Source organism: Tursiops truncatus, chromosome 8 (genome assembly GCF_011762595.2).
Source record: "Tursiops truncatus isolate mTurTru1 chromosome 8, mTurTru1.mat.Y, whole genome shotgun sequence".
NCBI classification, from domain to species: domain Eukaryota; kingdom Metazoa; phylum Chordata; class Mammalia; order Artiodactyla; family Delphinidae; genus Tursiops; species Tursiops truncatus.
In genome coordinates this window covers 83,305,450-83,324,862 of record NC_047041.1, presented here as the reverse complement: position 1 = coordinate 83,324,862, position 19,413 = coordinate 83,305,450, and the positions used below count along the sequence as shown (strand labels likewise).

General features: G+C 39.2%; 1 protein-coding gene across 4 annotated transcripts in view; it reads right to left on the bottom strand.

Annotated features, from left to right (window-relative positions):
* The window catches only part of HIPK3 (homeodomain interacting protein kinase 3), a 96,737-nt gene that overhangs the window by 57,020 nt on the left and 20,304 nt on the right, over window positions 1-19,413 (bottom strand). For all 4 annotated transcript variants that reach the window (XM_019948153.3, XM_019948151.3, XM_019948155.3 and 1 more), the window contains one exon: window positions 10,017-11,112. In XM_019948153.3, the coding sequence (XP_019803712.1) occupies window positions 10,017-11,110 (1,094 nt within the window). In that variant the 5' untranslated portion in view covers window positions 11,111-11,112. The remainder of the gene's footprint in view (window positions 1-10,016; window positions 11,113-19,413) is intronic.

Genomic DNA, 19,413 nt, shown 5'->3' with positions numbered 1-19,413 from the left:
AGAAGTAACATTGTGGATAATGAGAGCCAAGTTTCTTCATGTCAGAGAAGAGATCATAAATAAAGGAAGAGGACAGAATGCACTCTGAGGTGTCAGAACTAAACGTATCAATATGAAATCATTGTTTTAATATATAAACAGATAGATACAGAATTACATACACACACACACACACACACACACACACACACACACACACACACACACATCTTCTAGCTTTGCCACTCAAAGGACCTAAAAGCAGTAACACCCTAGTACCAATGAGCACATCTGGGACTAGCATCCAGATCTTGTTTCCTAAATACCATTATCTCCAATAACAGGAACCAATGGTCCTTAGAAAAATGGCCAATACCAAGCACTGAGCAGGAAAAGTACAAAGTAAGCCTGGAACATCTTGTGCTGTCAGCAAGTAAGCTCTCAAGGAAGGATAGGGCCATGTTGAAGGGATACAGGAGCAAGCTTAAAAAGGCTCTTCTTACTCGACAGTGTAGGACAATTGTGCAGTAAAACAAATGACAAGTAATAGATTATAACCCACTGAATATGAATCTGTAAGTCTATACAACAACAAACAGAGTGAAGGAAAGCTCTTCCTTACAGGAGAATTCCTTACACAGAGGAATGATAATGATAAAGTTAGAAAATCATCATTTTACAACCCCACACTTAATAACTGTTAAAGGCCATATTCATCAATGGATGCTAAAATTGGTCTATGAAAATAAGATGAGAAACAGTAATATATGAATAGTCTCAAAGTACCTCTCCACAAGATACTTATTAATTACAAAGAAAAAAACCTTATAGTAGAAAAATCTGGCAGTCACCACCTCAGTCAAGTGATCAAAGTTAACACTACTAGTAATGGGACGAATTGACAACATGTGCCTCCCGATATGTGAGAACAAAACATCACTTCTGTAAGGTAAAACACATAACATGAAAACATCAGACAAACCCAAACTAAGGAAGTTCTACAAAATAACTGGCCAGTACTCTTCAACAGTGTCAGGATCATGAAAGGCAAAGAAAATAAGGAGCTAATCCAGATAAGAGGACACTAGAGAGATATATGTGGCAAATAATGCAATGTGTGATTTTTTTTACATTGAGATATAGTTGATGTACAATAGTATGTACAGGTGTATAACACAGTGATTCACAATTTTTAAAGGTTACATTCAATTTATACTTATTATAAACTACTGGCTATATTCCCTGTGTTCTACAATATATTGCTGTATCTTTATTTTATACATAACAGTTTGTTCCTCTTAACCCCCTACCCTTATCTTGCCCCTCCCCCAACCCATCTCCCCAATGGTAATGACCAGTTTGTTCTCTATATGTTTCCTTTTTTGTTATATTCACTAGTTTAATTTTTTAGATTTCACATATAAATAAGTGTTATCATACAGTATTGTCTTTCTCTGTCTGACTTATTTCACTTAGCATTATACCCTCTAAGTACATCCGTGTTGTTGCAATGGCAACGTTTCAGTCTTTTTTATGGCTGAGTAGTACACCACTGTATATATATATTGCAATGTGTGAACCTGAATTCTGGGCAAGAAAAAAGTCAACAGTAAGACAACTGGCAAAATCTGAATTAAGTCTATAAATAAGTTACTAGTACTAAAGTGATTTTCATTTCCTCAAATCAAATAGTACTGAGCAGTTCAAACAGTTCATCAAATCAATAATACTGATGTTAGCCAATGATGATTCTGATTATTACACTGGGGTTATGCAAGAGAATGTCCTTATGTTTAAGAATACTGTGTATTCCTAAACATAAGGACATTCTCTTACATATAATTATTTAGAGGTAAAGGGGCTTTACATCTAAAACTTGCTCTCAAACACTGTAACAACAGAAAAAAACCTGTGTATCTGTATGTGCACACACACAGAAAAAGAATGAGTGATACGGGCTTCCCTGGTGGCACAGTGGTTAAGAATCCACTTGCCAATGCAGGGGACACGGGTTTGAGCCCTGGTCCGGGAAGATCCCACATGCTGCGGAGCAACTAAGCCTGTGTGCCACCATTACTGAGCCTGCACTCTAGAGCCTGTAAGTCACAACTACTGAGCCTGCGTGCCACAACTACTGAAGCCTGCATGCCTAGAGCCCGTGCTCCACAACAAGAGAAGCCACCGCAATGAGAAGCCCATGCACCACAATGAAGAGTAGCCCCCGCTTGCCGCTGCAACTAGAGGAAGCACAGCAATGAAGAAGGGAGGGAGGGAGGGAGGAAGGAGGGAAGGGAAGGAGGGAGGAGGGAAGGAAGGGAGGGAGGAAGGGAGGGAGGAGGAGAGGGAGGAAGGGAGGGGAGGGGAGGGGAGGAAGGGAGGGGGAGGGGAGGGGAGGAAGGGAGGGGAGAGGGGAGGAAGGGAGGGAAGGAAGGGGGAGGGAAGGAAGGGAAAGAAAAGAAGAATGAGTGATAAAACTAGGGTGGTAAAATGCTTATATTTGGAGAATCTGCATACAATTCTTTGTACTATATTTGTACCTTTTTTATGTCTAAAATTATTACAAAGTAAAAAGTTAAAAAACAAGATAAAACAAAAAAAGTAAGTATCCTGTTAGTCTCTCTCCCTGTTCTTTTCCCATTACTTTTTGGTTATCTACATATTAGATTGTAAACATCATAATGGTGGGGTCTATATTTTTGCTCCTCAGTGCATAACCAGCACCCAGCATAATATTTTACACTTTATAGGCACTAAATATTCTGAATGAAAGACTTAATCATGGGGCTATATTAGAGTTTTCTATTCACATATCTTTTCACTGAGGTCTCCATCAACAGATGAATGGATAGATAAAATGTGGTATATCTATACAGTGGAATTATTTGGCAACAACAACAAAAAATGTGAAGTGTTGATACATGCTACAACATAGATGAACTTTGAAAACATTACACTAAGTGGAAAAAAGCCAGTTAAAAAAGACAATGTACTGTATGATTACATTCATGAGATGTTTGGAAAATGCAAATCTGTAGAGACAGAAAGTAGATTTTTTGTTGCCTAGGGCTAGAGATGGGAAGATTGTGGAAAGATGGCTAAAGAGTGCTGGGGAGCAGGGACCGGGGTTCTTGAGGGGTAAGGAAAATGTTCTAAAATTGTGGTGATGATGCACAACTGTGAATACACTAAAAGACAATGAATTGTACACTTTAAATGGGTAAAATTCATAGCATGTGATTTATAGCTCAATAAAGGTGTTTTCAAAAAAAAAAAAACTTTAAGAGCTCTGTCAAAATTTTTATTTGAAGGCCTGATATAGTAGTAAAGTAATCTATGTCTGTGACCACAATATATGACACTGAAAACCACTTCATTATAGACTTTTGGAATCTTCTGTTAAAACTTCTGTTAAGGGCTTCCCGGGTGGCGCAGTGGTTGAGAGTCCGCCTACCGATGCAGGGGACACGGGTTCGTGCCCCAGTCCAGGAAGATCCTACATGCCACAGAGCGGCTGGGCCCGTGAGCCATGGCCGCTGAGCCTGTGCGTCCGGAACCTGTGCTCCGCAACAGGAGAGGCCACAACAGTGAGAGGCCCGTGTACCGCAAAACAAAAACAAAAACAAAAACAAACTTCTGTTAAAACTAAACCCAGTTGACAACTTTTTATTTGTCTAATAAAGATTCCTAAGCAAAAACAACTTTTGTGATACAGAGAAGAAGCTGCCAGCAATTTCAGCCAATACTGAGCTCTAAGGTAAGGGTGAGTTTGTGAGAGAACACTCCTTAAGACTAGCCAATCCTGGGAATTCCCTGGAGGTCCAGTGGTTAGGACTTGGCGCTTTCATGGCCGTGGCCTGGGTTTAATCCCTGGTCTGGGAACTAAGATCCTGCAAGCCAAAAACAAACCAAAAAAAGTCTAGTCAATACTAACTCCTTCTCTACTTTCAAGTCTCATTCAAGTCAAGGGTCATCTTTCCCCCAGACACCCTCTCTGAACCCTCACATTAGGCTAAGGGCTCTCCTCTGGGTTCCCACAGCACCCTGCACACACTTCTACCCTAGAACTTCTTGAAACAAACTATTTTTCTCCTCCATTAAATGATGAAACCATGTTTTATCTGTATCCCTAGCACCTAGCACAATGCCAGCACACAAAAAGGGCTCAACAAAAATTGTGTTAATCTTGCATTGTAAACTTGGACCTGTGCGAACTGTATAAGCCTCAGTTTTCTATTTCTTAAATAGGAATTCCACCAAGCGTCTATCTAAGAACACAGAGACTGAGACATGAGGAACAAACTAGGAATTATATGTAGAAGCACTTGAAAAAAGGATGCAGTACACGTACACAATCTTCTGTTATTATAAAGTACCCTATATAAAATACTAGTTATTTTTTTATGGGTCATTCTGTGTGCCTTAACTTTGTTACAGGAACTTTGTCTTTGATACTTCAGGGTCTAAAAAGGCATGAGGGGTTGGGAATGCCCTAAACCAAAACTGATAAGCTTGAATTGTTTTTTACCATTACATATCTCTTTGTCAACTGTTACATGGAAAAGAGCAGCATTTACTTCAACAGCAACTAACGCTAAAAATAAGTAGCAAAGAATACAACCGCTACACAGGTTACTTTCCAGCCCACTTTCCTGTCTCTATGCTCTGAAATGACTCAGAACCACAGGCTAAAATTCTATATTTAAAAAAGAAGAAAAAGATATTTATGACCTGAATGTTGCCACCACACCTCATAAATACAGCACCTTCTGCTGCTAAAACCTTTTATGCATTCAAGAGCCCTACGTGTTCTTGACAGAAACCATACTCAAGCAGCTGAATTTAGAACATGCTGACCTTGAGCAAATCAATGCCCTTAGCATGTACTTCTGGCTTATATCACTACAAGAGCTAGACAGCCTCACCATCTATAGTAGTCAACAATTTCTGGCCACAATCCGCTGTCTATTTTAAGATATCCCTACTATGCTTCTGTGTTGCACAGTTCAAAAAAATAGAATAACACATGAATCTGTGTTTAAATGCAAATCGTTTACTTTGGAACCTGGGCTATGTGTATTCCCACTGTGATTGGCTCAAAAATATTTAATTTGGTAAGTTTCACTTCCTGCTTTCTTCTTTTTTTTTTTTAGCAATTAAAAAAATTTTTTTTTTCTCTTTTTATTTTATTTATTTTTTTAGCTACGCTGGGTCTTCGTTGCTCCACACGGGCTTTCTCTAGTTGCAGCGAGCGGGGGCTACTCTTCATTGCAGTACGCGGGCTGCTCATTGAGGTGGCTTCTCTTGTTGCGGAGCACAGGCCCTAGAGCACACAGGCTTCGGTAGTTGTGGCACGTGGACTCAGTAGCTGTGGCTCTCAGGCTCTAGAACGCAAACTCAGGAGTTGTGGTGCACGGGCTTAGTTGCTCCACGGCATGTGGGATCTTCCCAGACCAGGCCTCGAACCCGTGTCCCCTGCATTGGCAGGCAGATTCTTAACCACTGCACCACCAGGGAAGTCCCTCATTTTTTAAATACAATCTATTTTAAACAAAGAGTAAAAAAAAAATCAAGTATGAGACACCTCTGCTTATTGCCTAATCAGGTTTATAACAAAAACTAAGGCAGAGGGACTTCCCTGGTGGTCCAGTGGTTGAGAATCTGCTTTCCAATGCACGGGACTGGGTTCAATCCCTGGTCACGGAACTAAGATCCCACATGCCATGGGGCAACTAAGCCCACGTGGGGCAACTAAGCCTGTGCTGCAACTACTGAGCCCCTGCACCACAACTACAGAGCCCACACGCCCTGGAGCCTGCATGCCACAACTAGAAAGCCCATGCACCACAAATACTGAGCCTGCACACTCTGGAGCCTGCACGCTGCAACTACTGAGCCCACACACCACAACTAGAGAGAAACCCATGCACTGCAACGAAAGATCCCGCATGCCGCAACTAAGACCCAATGCAGTGTGATGAATTGGGAGATTGGGATTGACATATATACACTAATATGTATAAAATGGATAACTAATAAGAACCTGCTGTATAAAAAAATTAAATAAAATTCAAAAAAAAAGATCCAATGCAGCCTTAAATAGATAAACAAATAAGTATTAAAAAAAAAACTAAGGCAGAATTGACAAAGCTCCAAATAAAAAGTACAAATACTGAAAAATAATGATTACCTGCTATTTTTATGCAAAATTATACTAGACATTAAAACACTAGCTGACGACTTCCCTGGTGGCGCAGTGGTTAAGAATCCTCCTGCCAATGCAGGGGACACGGGTTCAAGCCCTGGCCCGGGAAGATCCCACATGCCGCGGAGCAACTAAGCCCGTGTGCCACAACTACTGAGCCTGCACTCTAGAGCCCATGTGCCACAACTACTGAGCCTGTGCTCTAGAGCCCACGAGCCACAACTACTGAGCCCACGTGCCACAATTACTGAAGCCCGTGCGCCTAGAGCCCATGCTCCACAACAAGAGAAGCCACTGCAATGAGAAGCCTACACACCACAACGAAGAGTAGCCCCCGCTCGCCACAACTAGAGAAAGTCTGTGCACAGCAACAAAGACCCAATGCAGCCAAAAATAAATGAAATAAAATAATTTAAAAAAAAACACTAGCTGATTAAGGGCTACATTACATTTTCACCAATCTACCATAATATTTACAAACTCTTCTAACTCTTCATCCAACTGACATAAACTCCATTTTTTAATTTTTTTATCCAAGAAACACCAACTACTGTTTTTACAAATAAGAGCCTCATTTTTTTTTTTTTTATCTAAACACAGAACCTGTAATTTAGCAACTGTATAGCTTCTGAAATTCAGGTAAATTATTTACTTGAAATGTATGTATAAAAACAAATTAGAAACTACTAGTTGTACTTAGCAGTTATTCATAGCTTATTTTTCTATTCCCAAAAGAGGCTAATATTTGTGCAAAGACCTAATGCTAAAAACCAGTATCATAAAATATTTAGTGTCTTAGACTGCTTTTTAAAGGATTTCCTTTACTCTCTTGAAACATTTAACAAACAGATCATCTCAAGTATAAAAAATAAAGCTCTTTTTTACTCTCATCCAAAAGATTTCAAATAAAGAAAAGGAGTCTAGGTATCACACATAACTAAATCTGATATGCCGAATAATGCAGGACCCAAATATAATGAAGTCATTTACTAACAAGTGAACTAAAAATAGAGCCCAAGCAGCTGGAGCCTGGGGGTTTATATAATATGCTAGCTGACTTCTAAAAGCTCCTAAGACAGAATCCACAGAATACAAAGGCAAGAGGGAAACAACGCCATTCCTCTCATGCTGTTAAATCAGATATTAAAATAACTTTTCCAGAAAAATATTAACTAAAAGCTAATCTTGTGTTACATTAAATTGAAAAAAAACTCTCAAGAGCACAGAGGATCAAATAAATCTAATTACAGGAGATGTCAATTAAGACTCACTACAGTGCCACACTACAATACCTTTTAAACCATCTAGAAGGTTTTAAGGGACTTCCCTGGTGGCGTAGTGGTTAACAATCCGCCTGCCAATGCAGGGAACACGGGTTCAATCCCTGGTCCAGGAAGACCCCACATGCTGCGAGCAACTAAGCCCATGTGGCACAACTACTGAGCCTGCACTCTAGAGCCCAAGAGCCACAACTACTGAGCCCGCATGGCACAACTACTGAAACCCACGCACTCTAGGGCACGCATACACAACTGCTGAGCCCACGTGCTGCCAACTACTAAAGCCCACGTGCCTAGAGTCCACGCTCCGCAACAAGAGAAGCCACCTCAACGAGAAGCCCACACACCGCAGCGAAGAGCAGCCCCCGCTCGCCTCAACTAGAGAAAAGCCTGCGCACAGCAACAAAGACCCAACACAGCCAGAAAATAAAAATAAATTAAAAACAAATTTTTTAATAAAATTTTTTAAATAAAAAAAAAGGTTTTAAGAACAGTATCTAGCACTGTAATACTAAAAATTATAACATCAGGAATATAAAGGGTAAATTAGGCTGTATTCCTAATTTCTAACATATATTTTAGTAAACTTAATTATCACCAAGTGACATAAATGTGGGTTTCCTTCTGATAAACTATTAATGGTAGAACATACGTTTGGAGCTGATTTTTGTAGTAGCTAATTTCTGCTTTATCTTGTCCTGGGTACTAAGGCATATATTTGCAAGAAGCTAATCAGGGTGACAGGTATAGTACAAAGGCAGATGCAATACCAGAAAATAACTACCCCGTGTTGGGCCTAAATATATAATCCTCATGTTCTAACAATTTCCAACAATAAACTGCATGTGTTCATCTCTTTACTAACTTATTAATAATGGCCAATATTGGCAGATCCTATATCTGCCCACTGTGCTGGGGCTCGTGGGGCTCCAGGATACACCAAGATCATAAACTCATTTAGGCTGAAATGAAAAGAATTTCCCAAAATTATAAGACTATGAATTCAGGGACCTCCCTGGTGGTGCAGTGGTTAAGAATCCGCCTGCCAATGCAGGGGACACAGGTTCCAGCCCTGGTCAGGGAAGATCCCACATGCCGCCGAGCAACTAAGCCCGTGCGTCACAACTACTGAGACTGCACTCTAGAGCCCGTGAGCCACAACTGCTGAGCGCGCACGCCTAGAGCCCGTGCTCCGCCAACGAGAGAAGCCACCGCAATGGGAAGCTCACGCACTGCAATGAAGAGTAGCCCCCACTCATTGCAACTAGAGAAAGCCCGCGCACAGCAACGAAGACCCAACGCAGCCAAAAATAAATTTAAAAAAATACTATGAATTCAAAAACATTTACAAACTAAAGACAATATTTTGAATCATAGTAATCATTAGCTACCCTCAAGACCATCTATTGTACTCCAGGCTGTAGTACACAGAAATTATTTTCTTCTTCAAATTCCACCCATAGCACCAACACCAAAACAACATTTACCTAAAGCATATATGGAAAGACCATAATAAAACTTGTTATGAAAAAGTGGCCTGAACATTTGTGGCAGCCGCAGAAGTGTGTTTAAATCTTAAAATCACTAATCTGAATTTTTATAACTTCTAAATGTTCAGTTACATCAGATGTGTCATTAAAAAGCTAGCTCTCTTAAGTGCTGAAAAGTGCCCAAAGATATGTACAAAAATTACTATAAACCCTTTCTCAATATTCAGACTTCTGCTTAATCATCACTGATCACCTATTATTCCTTCAGGTCCTCTATTAACAATAAAAATAACCAATGTCTTTAGCACAGAACTTTGCAGTAGCAATTTCTATTCTGCTTGAGCAGATTTTATGCCTAAATTTTTTTCTTTTTAATATGAGTTCACTTGTTCCCTCTGTCCTTTGTTTCTTTTCCTGCCTTCTCTTGTGTTTTGGGGGGTTTTCTTTACATCGTTTTTGGAGTATAATTGCTTCATAATGTTGTGTTAGTTTTTACTGTACAACAAAGTGAATCAGCTATACATATACATATATCCCCATATCCCCTCCCTCTTGCATCTCCCTCCCACCCTCCCTATCCCACCCCTCTAGGTGGTCACGAGCTGATCTCCCTGTGCTATGCGGCTGCTTCCCACTAGCAATCTATTTTACAACTGGTAGTGTATATATGTCCATGCCACTCTCTCACTTCATCCCAGCTTCCCCTTCCCCACCTGTGTCCATTCTCTACGTCTGTGTCTTTATTCCTGTCCTGCCCCTAGGTTCTTCAGAACCTTCTGTTTTTTTAGATTCCATATATATGTTTTAGCATACGGTATTTGTTTTTCTCTTTCTGACTTACTTTACTCTGTATGATGGTCTCTAGGTCCATCCACCTCACCACAAATAACTCAATTTCGTTCCTTTTTATGTATGCCTAGATTTTTAAAACCTCAAGCCTAAACTGAACTTATCTTGATCTCTATTTATCCGAAGCAGTCTTTTTCACCACATACACACACAAAATTATTTCATTCAGCAAAAATTCAACATTTATCAAATAACCAAAAAATAGTTGTCACCTACCTGTAGTACCGAGATTGCAGATATGTTGAACAAACAGTCTTTGATACGTGACTGGCAGACCCAAAGTCTATTACTTTAACCCTATATGGCTGTCGAACAGGATCCACCAACATAATATTCTCTGGTTTGAGGTCTGCGTGAATTAAACCAAGACTTTTCAATTTTTTCAGTGCAGTGGCCACTTGCTGAAGAATGGGTCGAATTACTTTTAGTGGCAGAGGACTGAACTTATTTTGTTTCAGAAAGTCATACAAGTTTTGTTCCAGCATCTCAAAGACTAAACAAGTATGGTTACGGTGCTGAAAGCATTCATAAGCTCGTACAAAGTTATATTCATCAGCATTTTCAGTACTGAGCCTTGCTAATATGCTCACTTCTATCTGACCTTGACGTGCATAAGAAGGGTGGTTCTTCAAAATTTTGATTGCTACAATTTCATTTGTCCCTCTTTTCCAGCATTTGACTACCTGGCCAAAAGTGCCTCGACCAAGAAAATCAAGGACTTCGTAAGTATTTTTCATGGAGCATAAGACTTCATGCTGTACTAACTGATAGTCACCTTCTCCAGTGGTACAATTCTGTTTTGTTCCTGTGGTAGCTGTCACAACTGTCACTGGATTTCCCATGTTGGTTTGCAACATTGCAGGAAGTATGGACAACTCATCCACAATCTGCATTGCGCTATGATTATCCAACTCCTCACTCTTGCGCTTCAATCCACATCGCTGGGGGCCTTCTAGGAAATTCAACCTGTGTCGCCACGCCCCAATCTGAGGTGCCTCCACTTGAGTTTGCTGCGCCTGAGCTGCTATAACCTTTGTAGCACCCGCAGTACTTTTTAAAACAACAGCACTTGTCTGCAATGAAAGGTTGTGTCCTCGAGGTCTGTTAAATGGTATCTTTGTCTGAAAAGCACTACCCTTCGTGGGAGGATGAGAATTTCCAACGTTTCTACCATTCACATAGGTCCGTGGATAGTTTCTTTCCTGGAATACACAACTGCTTGGCTCTACTTTGAGTTTCTTCACACTACAAAAGGCACTTGACTGAGTTTGATAAATATACGGTGGGTAGACCAAGACTTGTGAGGCCATACCTGCAAAAGAAAAAAACGGCCATGTTAGCTACAAAAATTTAATTTTTTAAATCTCATGAAGAAAACATTTAAGGATCAAGTCCATAATTTATAAAAATAGTTAAATTCCATTAAGATTTTTTCCCCTTGGAGGAGAAAAACATTTTCAATGCTCCATTTTAGTTACTTAGTACTTCAGATATTTTGTGTATTGCATGAAAGGTCGGGACTAAACAGGTGAGTGCATTCATTTAATCAATAAATATTTACTGCTAAGCTACAATGGCCAAGATATGCCCTAAGAACTGTACCAACCATTTTCCCTCCAAAAGAAAAGGTACAGATCCTTAAACTGTACACATTTGGCAAAAGTAAAACATTCTATTACCAATATATCATTTATGAACCAATGACCAAAACCGAAAATATATATTACATAAATGTAGTTACATTCCATAAACCTAAAGCTCCAGAACTGCCTCAGGGAGAAAAAAAAATCAATTGTAAAAATAAGTATGTAAGCCAGATAGAGTTCGTTTTCACAATGTCCTCTTTACTTAACGTCATTTTCCACATCCACCCTTGTAGCAAACTCCTTTACATTCAAATCAAAGTGATACATTTTTTTTCTTTTTCTGGCTTGTGGGATCTTAGTCCTCCAACCAGGGATTGAACCCAGGCCCTCAGCAGTGAAAGCACTGAATCCTAACCACTGGACCGCCAGGGAATTCCTGAGATGATACCTTTTTTTTTTTTTTTTAGACTTTCTATTTTATATTGGAGTATAGTTGATTAACAATGTTGTGTTAGTTTCAGGTTTACAGCAAAGTGATTCAGTTATACATGTATCTATTCTTTTTCAAATTCTTTTCCTATTTATGCTGTTACATAATATTGAGCAGTGTTCCCTGTGCTATACAGTAGGTCCTTGTTGGTTATCCATTTTAAATATAGCAGTTTATACATGTCAATCCCAAACTCCCTAACTACCCATTCCCCCCTGGCAATCATAAGTTCATTCTCTAAGTCTGTGAGTCTGTTTCTGTTTTGTAAATAAGTTCATCTTTTTTTTTTTTTAAGATTCCACATGTAAGCGATATCTTATGATATTTCTCTTTCTATTTCTGACTTACTTCACTCAGTATGACAATTTTCAGGTCCATCTATGTTGCTGCAAATGGCATTATTTCATTCTTTTTAATGGCTGAGTAATATTCCATTGTACAACACCTTCTTGATGAAGCCTTGCCTGGAACACCCACACCCACCCTCCAGGCAGAATTGGGTATTCAGTGCTCTCGTAGAAGCTTACATATTCCTTTAATTAGCATTCATGATATGACATGCCTGACATTACACTGTAACTGTCAGCACATACAACAGTCTTTCACACTAGATCTGAAACAAAGTGCTCATAATATAGAGTTGGTTTTCAATAAATGTTGGTTGGTTGAATTAACTTCAAAATATTTCCATTCTCCACAATTTAAAAATCTGTATCATATTCTGGGCAGTCTCCTACCATTTTAACAAATCAAACATCAATTCTTTAACTCAAAAACAACAGATTGCCATCACTATATGTAATTATATATAATATTTAAAATAATAAGAGCTACCACCTACTATGCAACAGTTTAACAAATGCTTTATTTGCAGTATTTTACTTAGTACCAATTTGCTGTTAAGGAAACTAAAGCTCAGAGGGACTAGGTAATTGGTTCAAAGTCACACAGCTAGGGTGTAGTAAAAGGAGCAGGAAAATACAATGCCCCTTCAGGTAAAAGGCATAAATTTATGCCTCCTTCAACTTCATAAACAATTCTTGTTACAACCTACCACTTTCCTAAGTTGACCTGGCTTTGGCAAGAAATCAGCTACAAAACCTTATTACACAAATTAAGATTTGTTGTTCAATGTGTAAGAGAAAATCGTAAATTGAAATCCTGGAGTTCCAAACCTTTTCATCCATTTTCTTAAAATCTTGTTGGCATCTATTCTATACTTTTACTCAGGGGAGGTTTCAAAACTCCACCAATTATCATCTTTTTAATGAGGCCAAGCCACATCAAAAACTCCTTCTAAACATATATCAAGCTCACTCTCTAACTCACTTAACACTGTGAAGCTCCCCAACCTCATCTTCAACAACTTAACATTATCATGATTCTCCTTATTTCAAAGCACCTCTGTGACCCACACCCATAGAAACAGACACAATGACAGATGATGAAACTCACAAACGAGTTTCTAAAACAGCTCTTATAAATATACTGATGGATTTAAAGAAGAACATGAACATAAACAGGAGACACATGAAAATCATTTTTAAAATGGAACTGGTGAGCCTGGAGAACCCTACATACCATTCATAGATGGTGGGAAAGAAATTTGGCAATACCTAACAAAATTGCAAATGGATATGTTCTCTGATCAAGAATCAGATAACTCAGATACCGTACAAGACAGTCATGCAGCACTGTTTGTAAAGAAACACAACACTGGAAACAACCTAAGCATCCATCCAAAAGGCATCAGTTAAATACACTTTGATACACAGACCAACCAGAGTCTTAAAAAAAAACAATGAAAACAATCTTTTTACCCTGCTATAACCTGATTCCCAAGATAATATTGTTACATGAAAAAGGCAAAATTCAGAAAAATGTGTACTTTACAACAGATATTACCACGTGTGTTTAATTAATAAGGGGAATTATATTATCAATATTTTTGCACATACATTTATTTGTGTACATACATAAAGAAGCTGTAGGTTTCTCCGCCTTAGAGAAGAATAACAAGAATACTGGGGGCAATGAGAAAGATTGACTTTACACTGTATGTCCTTTTTACCACCTTATTTTTTACTATGTACCTGTGTTACCTGTTCAAAAAAGTTTTTTAATCATCTGGGAAACCTATTAAAACATACAGATGAAACAATTTCAAGATGAAATAATATATCTGGGATATGCTTCAAAATAACAGATAAAGTGCATGGGGATATAGATAAAATGAAATTAGCCATAAATTATTCATCATAGGAGCTTGATAGTGAATAAAAAGGGGTTCATTATACTATCCTATCTACTTTTTTTTTTTTTTTTTTTTTTTTTTTTATCCTATCTACTTTTGAATATGTATACATTTTTCCTTAATAAAAAGTTAAGTAAGGGACTTCCCTGGTGGTCCAGTGGGTAAGACTCCACACTCCCAATGCAGGGGCCCGGGTTCAATCCCCGGTTAAGGAACTAGATCCCACACACATGGCGCAACTAAGAGTTCGCATGCTGCAACTAAGAGTCCACATGCTGCAACTAAGAAGTATGCATGCTGTACTCAAGATCCCACATACCGCAACTAAACATGCCACAACAAAGATCCTGTGTGCCACACTAAGACCCTGCACAGACAAAATAAATAAATAATTTTTAAAAAATGTTTAAAAACAAAAACTTAAGTAAACATGTATTTAAAACTCCAGAAAAATTCTGATTCAGTAAATCTGTGGTGAGGTTCAGGTATCTGTATGTATACAAGTTCTCAAGGCCATTTATTGACAGATTCACACTAACTATTCACACTACTGAGAACCAATGATCTCATCTGTACAAAACCCTAGGCAAATTCAAGTCCTACCACTTCAGGGCCCTCAAGTCTGAAAAATCAGGATGAAGTCCTAGGGAATAAAATGCATACCACGCTAAGCCAATCCATGCCATGTTAAATAAAGGTGTTATGTGAACAACAGCTGAGATCCAAGTAATTGACCTAGAGATTTTTTTTTTAAAAAACACTACTGCATTTCTTGGGGCTTCCCTGGTGGCGCAGTGGTTCAGAATCTGCCTGCCAATGCAGGGGACACAGGTTCGAGCCCTGGTCTGGGAAGATCCCACATGCCGCGGAGCAACTGGGCCCGTGAGCCACGATTACTGAGCCTGCGCATCTGGAGTCTGTGCTCCGCAACAACAGAGGCTGCGATAGTGACAGGCCTGTGCGCCGCGATGAAGAGTGGCCCCCGCTTGCCGCAACTAGAGAAAGCCCATGCACAGAAACGAAGACCCAACACAGACATAAATAAATAATAAATAAATACATTAAAAAAACAAAACAAAACTACTGCAATTTCTGAATCCAACTGTCCCCACCTTTTCTTTTCCAACATGCCAAGCTGGAAGGCAAACAGCCCAAAGGTTCCAACCAGGGCCAACTAAAGGAAGCTTAGAAAAAGTAATTACCCCTCACCAACCACTGTACTCTGTGGGACCAACCTCAAAGAAAACTTCAGAAAATAAACACGGGGTAGGAATGTCACATAATTTACATAGCACATAAGAAGAAGTGGGTGAGGGGGTAATGCTGGAGACAGTTGTTATTAACAGACCACAAGAAAAGAACTCTAAATTACTAATTAACTTGACTACTGTGACTCCCTACCACAGATATTAAGTCTTTCCCTTCTCCCACCCTCCATCAGATTAACTCATGACCTGAGTATCTTATATTTGGTGTTTATGGATTTTACAGAGTATAGTTAGTACTCCAAGAAGCTGCTAAGTCCAGAGTCCAAAACACTGAATCAGTACAATACTACATATTTCCTATTATTTTTCATTGCAATATATACTGTTATACCTCTGCAGTTATATTTCATGACTTTATCATTTGTTCTTACCAACTGACTAAGAAATGAAGTTTTGAAATACCACCCTTTTGTGAGCTGGAACTGCCTATAAAATCACTCCAAGGACAGTCAAGACTCCTGTTAGGGACTTCCCTGGTGGCACAGTGGTTAAGAATCCACCTGCCAATTCAGGGGACAAGGGTTCGAGCCCTGGTCCGGGAAGATCCCACATGCTGTGGAACAACTAAGCCCATGATGAGCCACAACTACTCAGCCCGTGTGCTGCAATTACAGAAGCCCAGGCTCACAGTGCCCACGCTCCGCAACAAAGAAGCCACCGCAATTAAGAAGCCTGCGCACCGCAACGAAGAGTAACCCCCGCTCATCTCAACTGGAGAAAGCCCATGCACAGCAATGAAGACCCAATGCAGCCAAAAATAAATAAATAAATAAAATAAATTTATTAAAAAAAAAAAAGACACCTGTCAGAGCAACCGTTAAGTTTCCATTCCTCAGGCTTAATAATCTCAGGTACTTTAACAGGCCTTATTTTTCCAAGCCTCTAAAAAACTTTAAGACTCATCTGAATTCTATTCAAATTCTTCACATCCTGTTACAATTACCAAAACAGCAATGTAACCAATGTTGATAACTAAACCACCACTAACCATAAAGATATGGTTTCTTCTTCTTTTTTTTTCTTATTACACATAATATCAGGCCTTCTGAAAACAGAGGGAGGTAGCAGAGATAGAAATACTTAGACTATCTTACATTCAATTTATTAGCCAATATCAAAGTTCTGGATCATTTTCTGCCAAACTTATACATAGCCCTATATATAATCAGGTTCTTCTTTAAAATATCCTGTGATATCACAAATACATTTAATTAAAGGTAAATAATGCCTTGCATTCTCCTCACTCAACTTTCTTCTTCTACTTGTTCAAATCTCAATTTTTAAACTTTTTTTTCCTTAAAACACTGTGGTAAAATATACATACATAACATAAAATTTATCATTTTTAAGTGCACAGCTCAGTGGCATTAAGGTCATTCACACTGTTGTGCAACCATCACCATTTTCCACCTCCAGAACTTCCCCCCCCCCACTCTGAAAACTAAAACTAAAACAACTGTCCATTGTCCCCTCCCACTAGCCCCTGGCAACCACCTTTCTACACTCTGTATCTACAAATTTGACTATTCTAGGTACCCCCTATAAGTTTAATTATACAATATTTGTCCTTTTATAACTGGCTTATTCCACTCAGCATGTCTTCAAGGTTCATCCATGTTGCAGCATGTGTCAGAATCTCCTTCCTTTTTAATGCTAAGTAATTTCCCATTGCATGTTTATGCCATATTTTGTTTATCCATTCAGTCATCAAAAGGTATTTGGGTTGCTTCCACCATTCAACTATTGTGACTAATGCAGCTGTGAACATGGATGTACAAACATCTCTGCAAGACCCTGTTTGCAATTCTTTTGTATATATAGCCAGAAGCGGAATTGCTGGATTATACGGTAATTCCTTTGTTTTTTGCTTTGTTTTGTTTTAGGCCGCACCACACGGGTTACAGGATCTTAGTTCCCCAACCAGGGATCGAACCCGTGAGCTTGGCAGTGAAAGTGCAGAGTCCTAACCACTGGTCCACCAGGGAATTACCATGGTAATTCCATTTTTTTTTTTTTTTTTTTTGCGGTACACAGGCCTCTCACTGTTGTGGCCTCTCCTGTTGCAGAGCACAGGCTCCGGACGCGCAGGCTCAGTGGCCATGGCTCACGGGCCTAGCTGCTCCGTGGCATGTGGGATCTTCCCAGACCAGGGCACGAACCCGTGTCCCCTGCATCAGCAGGTGGACTCTCAACCACTGTGCCACCAGGGAAGCCCGGTAATTCCATTTTTAATTTGAGGAATCACTAGACTGTTTTCCATAGCAGCTACACCATTTTACACTCCAACCAGTAGTGCACAAGGGTTCCAATTTCTCCACATCCCTGCCAATGCTTGTTATTTTCTTCTTTCTTCTTTTTTAACAATAGCCATCCTAATGGGTATGAAGGGGTATCTTACTGTGGTTTTCAAATCTCCATTTTTTTTAATCTAATTCTTCATCAATACTGGCTGCACTAACACCTAGAGCTTGATGTCATCAGTAGCTATAACACGTAAACTTTGTATTTTTTCATTTGAGTTATCGATGAATATTAAACATTACACTTAAGACTAAGCTCTACAGAAACCCATTCCCAAGTGATTACTGAACAAACCCCCTTCTTTCAGACCATCACTGAAAAGTATAGAAATTATTAAATTACTAAAAACATCAAGTTTTAGGGACTTCCCTGGTGGTGCAGTGGCTAAGAATCCGCCTGCCAATGCAGGAGACATGGGTTCGAGCCCTGGTCCGGAGGATCCCACATGTGGCAGAGCAACTAAGTCCGTGCACCACAACTACTGAGCCTGTACTCTGGAGCCCACACGCCACAACTACTGAGCCCACGCACCACAACTACTGAAGCCCACGTGCCTAGAGCCCACGCTCCACAACAAGAGAAGCCACCGCAATGAGAAGAGTAGTCCTCGCTCGCGACAACTAGAGAAAGCCCACGGGCAGCAATGAAGACCCAATGCAGCCAAAAATAAATAAATAAATAACTTTTTTTTTTTAATTAAGATACAAAAAAGGAAATGTGATCAGTATTGAAGATTTCTAAAGATCTACAAGAAGAAATAAATCAAAACAAAACAAAACCCTTTTAAAAACACAGGAAAAAGGTTTCCTTTAACTAAAGAGAGGCTCAGGGCACTAAAAGATTATCTCATAATAAACAGGGATAAAAGACCAAAACATTAAATACACAGCCCGTACTACACAATTAAAAAAAAAAAAAGACTTGTCAGTACAACAAACAAAAAAGTCAGCTCAATGAACATTACCTTAGGGAATATTTTCATTCAACTGGAAATCAGCAAACAGCTACACTAGATCAAGGTAAACGACTGATTCTGTTACATAAAACCCTGCATTAAGATTTCTTTTCTGAACACACCCATCAACTCTGTTTCCAGGCTATACTAAAATAAGTAGACACAAGTACAGTTCACTTTCAAAAGTGAACTTATTACCACTCTTTAAAGGGAGATAGAATGGAACAGGAAACAAATATAAAGTTGAGACCCCTTTATCAGGTAAAATGTACAAATTCACCTTTAATCTACCAGCTTCAAAGCTAAGAGCTAAAGAATCATCCTGTGTGAAAACAGTAATGGTATCATGTCTACACAGCTAGAGTAGTACTAAATTCACTAATGGAATAATGTGTTTTTAGTCAAATCACACAAATACACGTTAATTGCCTTTCAGCAATGATTACAACTGTCTTTCGGCATGCTATGATTAGCATAAGACAAAAAGACTGAAATGTACTTTGTAAAAACTCAGTGAGCATGCTAAAAAACAAATAAAACAATAACACCACCACCCCCCACACACAAGCCAGTGCTTCTTGACCTACTACCAAGTCCTCATCATCCTATTCTGGTCTTTATTGGATCCAGTCACCTCTCATAATCCTCTTTCCTTCCCTCAGCTCAATTAAACCCCAAGATCTGACCTGCCCATATCAACACAGTACTTCACATTCTGTCCTCAAAATATTATCTCTTCCTTTGATCTACCATCTCTTT